Source organism: Pan troglodytes, chromosome 17, assembly GCF_028858775.2.
Source record: "Pan troglodytes isolate AG18354 chromosome 17, NHGRI_mPanTro3-v2.0_pri, whole genome shotgun sequence".
NCBI lineage: Eukaryota > Metazoa > Chordata > Mammalia > Primates > Hominidae > Pan > Pan troglodytes.
In genome coordinates this window covers 7737545-7743171 of record NC_072415.2, presented here as the reverse complement: position 1 = coordinate 7743171, position 5627 = coordinate 7737545, and the positions used below count along the sequence as shown (strand labels likewise).

General features: G+C 51.1%; 1 protein-coding gene across 1 annotated transcript; it reads left to right on the top strand.

Moving 5' to 3' along the window:
- The first annotated feature begins 1173 nt into the window (after positions 1-1173).
- LOC134808692 (ankyrin repeat domain-containing protein SOWAHC-like) lies at positions 1174-5272 on the top strand. The gene is made up of 2 exons (XM_063796142.1): positions 1174-1277; positions 3929-5272. Exons 1-2 carry the CDS (start codon positions 1174-1176, stop codon positions 4716-4718), a joined length of 894 nt encoding a protein of 297 aa, XP_063652212.1. The 3' UTR covers positions 4719-5272.
- Positions 5273-5627: the final 355 nt, after the last annotated feature.

The window sequence follows — 5627 nt, the reverse complement described above, 5'->3', positions numbered from 1 at the left end:
GCCTGTCTGGCCTTGCAGCCCGCCCCACTCCTCCTCGGAAGGGAGATAGGGTGCTGGCAAGGGCACTCCGCGGCCACCTGGGTGGCTTCGCAGATGGCCCGGCTTCACGCTGAGGCTCTGGCCCTGGAGTCTGTGTGGCTAGTGTCAGGTAGCTGGAGAGGCATGGAGGGAGAGTCAGGGGCTGCTCCTTCCCCCACCAGCCCTCACTGCTGCCAGTGCCCCACGCGCAGTTTGCAGCGGCAGATCTGGCACTGGCGTGGGACAGCGGAGCTTCCCTTGGATGGCCTCAGGGTCTCAGAGCGCACAGGCCACCTGGCCTCAAGTTCCGCTCCTCTTGGGCATCTCTCTGGATCCTGGGCCCGGGAGCTGGGCACTCTGTATCCACATGGATGAAACTGAGCGGCTGCTGGCGGGGCCCATCGCCTGATTTTGCCGCCTGGGGGTCTGGCCTCAAGATCCACGCTACTGGGGGGCGGGCCTGGTCTGGGGTGTCCAGTCACTTACTGCCGGTGCACCACGTCTGGACTGCAGCTGCGGCTCCGATGCCGGCGTCAGCTGGCGGGCCTGGTACCTGATGTCCTCAGGGTCAAGTGCATCGCCCGCCCACTTGAGGGGTTGCTGTGACTTGGCCTCCTCCAAGAACTCAGGGGCCACCAGGGCTGGCTCTTCGTGGTAACTGGGATGGTATTGAGCAGCAGGTTTTCACCCTGGTGCCACTGCTGTGCGGACTGCCTGACTTGGGCGCCCAGACACTGGCCTCAGGGTCCGCGTGGCAGGTGTGTGTGCGGGTAGGGTGAGTGGCACGGAGGGTCAGGGGTTGCTCCGTCATCTCTGCCTGTGTGCAACTTGCAGTTTTGCAGTTTTCTGCAGCAGCTGAGGCGCTGGCGTGGGAAGGCGGAGCTCCCCTGGAAGGCGTCAGGTTTGCAGGCACAGAGCACAGCCCAGGCCTGAGGGTCCGCTCAGGGGCCATGGTGGTTGAGTTCTCCGTGGAAACTGGGATGGGGTGAACAGCCAGTTCCCGTCCTTTGGCCGCCTGGCCAACTACCAGACTTAGCCGTTGCCGCCCAAGCATCTGTCTCTGGGGTTGCCACTACTTGGGTAGAAGTGAGGGTTGGGGTGGGGCATGGAGCATCACCAGTTGCCAGGCCAGCACTGTCTTTGCAACTTATTCAGATGGCGGCGGGCAGCTCGGGCACCGGCATGGGCTGGCGAGGCTCCCATGGATGGCCCTCAGATCGCTCACAGCATTGTCCCAGGGCTTCCTCGGCCTGTGCCAGGTGAGCAAGGTAGGGGGGAGCTTCCAAGGCTTCTATCCCAACTCTACCTATTTCTAGCTATTTTCTCTTGAGTTATTTTGCGTCTATCTCAGTTTTATTTGCAAAAATAGTATATGCAAAATACATCGAGTGAATGTACCTCAGGCATATAGAAGATCTGGCAGAAACACGTTTTCTCATGCCCATTTCCATTCAATATTTGAACACAGAGGCTTCCATGGTTTTGATTCTTTCCACAAAATGATAGTTTTGTCTGTTTTCACCATTTACATAAGTGAAACTATAAATTATATAATTTTTATGTTCATTCACTAAACATGCTTGTGACATCATTTTGTTCCTATTGATTATTCATTAACTTTATTTTGTAATACTCAATTTTATGACTATACCACAGGTTTGAGGCCTTTGCTTGTTTTGTTTATAATCCACTCCACTATTGATAGACACAAAAGCAGTTTCTGATTTGAGGCTATCATGAATAAACCTGCTACGAACAAATCAGATATACACATTTTTCTGTAATAATATTTTCACTTTTCTTGAGTTTAAGTACATAAGAGTGGATTTTCTGGGTTATAAAATAAGTATACATTTGGCATTGTATGAAATAGGGAGACATTTTCCTAAGTGGTTGTGCCATCTTAAACTACAATGAAAATGTTTGAGAGAATCAGTTCCACTTTCTAACCAATACTTGATGCTGTCAGTTGTTTTAGTGTTATCCATTCTTATGGGATATAACTGTTGAGTAGCTGTCTGCCTTCCCAATAACACGGAAAATTGAGGGCCCAGAGGACAGTTTTATTTTCATATTTGACATCTTCTATTATTTTTTATAGAAGGGTGATTTGGGTAGTAAAATTGTCTTTCAATTTTCTAGGTTGTCTCTGAATCTTACTGGGGTTCCTTCTCCTAAACCACATTCAGAAATTTTCACGACCAACTTCTTTTTATCTTTGTCATACCAGGCCAATGAGGGACTGCATTCCTGAGACTTTTTAAGTACTTTTTGTGTGTATGATGGTCTAATAATCATAGCCTTAAAACTTTCTGGCTGGGCATGGTGGCTCATGGCTGTAATACCAGCACTTCGAGAGGCCAAGGCGGGTGGATCACCTGAGGTCAGGAGTTCGAGATGAACCTGATCAACGTGGAGAAACCCCAACTCTACTAAAAATAAAAAATTAGCTGCGCATGGTGGCACATGCCTGTAATCCCAGCTACTTGGGAGGCAGGAGCTACTTGGGCTGAGGCAGGAGAATCGCTTGAACCCAGGAAGGGTTGTAGTTAGCCGAGATCACACCATTGCACTCCAGCCTGGGCAACAAGAGTGAAATTCCTTCTCAAAAAAACAAAAAAAGAAAGAAAGAAAGAATCTCAGACTTCTGGGAGACACTGAATTTGTGAATGTGCACAGCATGTGTACAGCATGTCACAATAACTTTTTTTTTTTGAGACCAAGTCTCACTCTGCTGCCCAAGCTGGAGTGCAGTGGTCCATCTCAGCTCACTGCAAATTCTGTCTCCTGGATTCAAGCAATTCTCCTGTCTTGGCCTCCCGAGTAGCTGGGATTACAGGTGCTGCAACCATGCCTGGCTAATTTTTGTATTTTTAGTAGAGACAGAGTTTCACATATTGGCCAGGCTGGTCTCGAACTCTTCACCTCAGATGATCCACCTGCCTCAGCCAATGGGTGGAGTGTTAACTCAAAATGCGCACATTGAATACTGAGGAAAATGTATAGCCATCATCACCAGCAGCTGAGATGCCAGTTGAGATACCAGGAATACCCCAGCATGTAACTCCTCTTTTAATTCACACACACACACACACACACACACACACACACACACACACACTCATGGTAACCAGTTCAGGATGCACACAGAAACAGTCACAGTCTTTTTTGGGAACACACTCCCCTGTGACACTTAGATCCTAATGCTGACTCCAATTCCCCCCTGGGACCTCCCCTCTCCTTGCAGAATGCTGGGCTTTCCCTTAGAAAACCCCATGTCATTTCCTTCAATGGAACATGAATCAGCTTCACCCACAGTGTCTGCAGGTCTCTGTCCATAGCAAACGTCTTTATTACCTTAAAATATAGATTTTTACCTTAACTAGCCAAGACCTAGGACCCTTTTTCCAGGCTCTTTTAGATGAAGTAATAAATGCAAATATTAGAGATGTGTATATGTGTATAAATATAAGGAGAAAAGATGTTGCCTAGTTGTACAAATTAGCTTTAATAAAACTCCTGATTTAAATTATTTAATTGTGAGAAGGGCGATTCTAACTCAACACACCAACGAAATAAAAGCCTTATCCCTCTGCTCCGCCAAAATATCCCATTTAGGGCCTGTGTGTGTGTGTACACACACGTGTGCACTCATCCCCACCTGACCGTATCAAATTATTATTTAAACTAGATATTTTTACTTCGTTGCATAGTAGTAATGGTTTCTGGAATGAAAAAATAAAAAACAGGAGAATAAAACTGTTTAAATGTATCTCCGGGTGAACGCTGTGGCCACTGCACGGACCCCGCCGATGGCGCCCAGTACCTGCGTCTCAGGAAGAGGTTCTGGCGGGTCCTCCGCCTGAGGCCGCGCCCCTGGTACCTGTCCCGCGTCCACGTGAACGCGGAGCGCAGCATTCACCATCCCCTCCCTGAAACAGCGGTCCCCGAAGTGCTCCACAGGCAGGGCCGAGCTGGGCAAGGGGGAGCCCAGCCCCTGCACGGGCCGCCCTGAGCGGCGGAGACGCAGGAAGAGCTCTCCGTCTCCACCAGCCCCTACCCCAGATGCGGGACCTCAGACCAGCGAGGACCTGGAGCCCCCGCCCCACGGTTGCCAGGAGGCGGACAGGGGCAGCTCCTGGGGGGCTACCGCCCCGAGGCCATTCCGCCAGAACTTGAGCGACCTGGGAAGGCGCAGTGCCCTGCCCTTGAAGAGGAACCTGTGTCCTGGAGGCAGCAGCCTGGGAGCTCCTCCTCCGAGGACACGGCAGAGGCGAGTGACTCTGGCGGCGCAGGGCTGGCTTTCCCGTCCACGGAGGAGAGCTGTGGGGCTGGGTGAGCTGGACCAGGAAGCACGGCTGGCTGCTCTCGGCCTCCGATGGGGAGTGGACAGCTTAGGGGGTTGCCGCCGTGCCAGCCGGCCTGCTAGCCACTCTGGGCTTCATCACAGCCTCACCTGCCTGCGCAGGCACCTAGCACTGCAGGCTGGAGCTTCTGGCCATGCTGGTCAACTTCCCCAACGAGCCTCTGCTGCCTGGGAACAGCAAGGCCAGAGCTACACCGCCCTGCACTTGGCAGCCATGTACCTTGGAGATGGTGAAGCTGCTAGTGGGGACATAGGACGCCGATGTGGATATCAGGGACTACATTGGGAAAAGGGCCTCCCAGCATGTGAGTCAGAGCATCACAGAAGAGATTGAGACCCTGATGGGAGTCCTGGACAAGGACGATGGGGAGAGCACCGCCAGCAGCGGGGGTGGGTACTGGAAGATTTAAAAGCTGCCCCCTCCATCTCACCACCTACAAACTCTCACACGTCCTGGAAGATGGGTGGACCCTCTCCACCATCACCACTTGGCTGAAGGTGGTCCAGACGTGAAGCCAAGGATTCCAGGGCGCACAGCCTCGGGCAGGACTAATGGACTTAAAAAACACAGGCTCAACAAAATCCACTTCACAACCCAGATGGTTCACATCACACCCTCTTTCAGGGACCCAGAGCAACCACTGGAAGAGAAGGAGTAGGAACACTCTCTTAAAGGCCACTTATCCTATTCCTTCAAATTAAGACCAAAGTCCAATGTATTTAGGTAAAAAATAATTTCTTTTAGAAAATGCTAAGGTTTGTCTTCTGAAATTTAATAACAGAAACAAAAAAAGAACATTAGACGTCAGGAAGTGAGACCAGAAAAGACAAACTAAACTATCCTTACTAGGTTGGAATGGATGGGGTGGAGTTCCCATCAGGCTAGCATTCCGGGGAAAGTGTTTTTTTGGTTTGTTTGTTTGTTTGTTTTTGTTGTTGTTGTTGTTTTTTTTTTTTTTGGCGGTGGGGGGAAGGAGTCTCGCTCTGTCACCCAGGCTGGAATGCAGTGGCGCCATCTCCGCTCACTGCAAGCTCCTCCCCTCGGGTTTATGCCATTCTCCAGCCCCAGCCTCCCAGTAGCTGGGACTACAGGCGTCCGCCACCACACACGGCTAATTTTTTTGTATTTTTAGTAGAGACAGGGTGTCACCGTGTTCTCCAGGATGGTCTCTATTCCTGACCTCGTGATCCGCCCGCCTTGGCCTGCCAAAGTGCTGGGATTAGAGGCATGAGCCACTGCGCC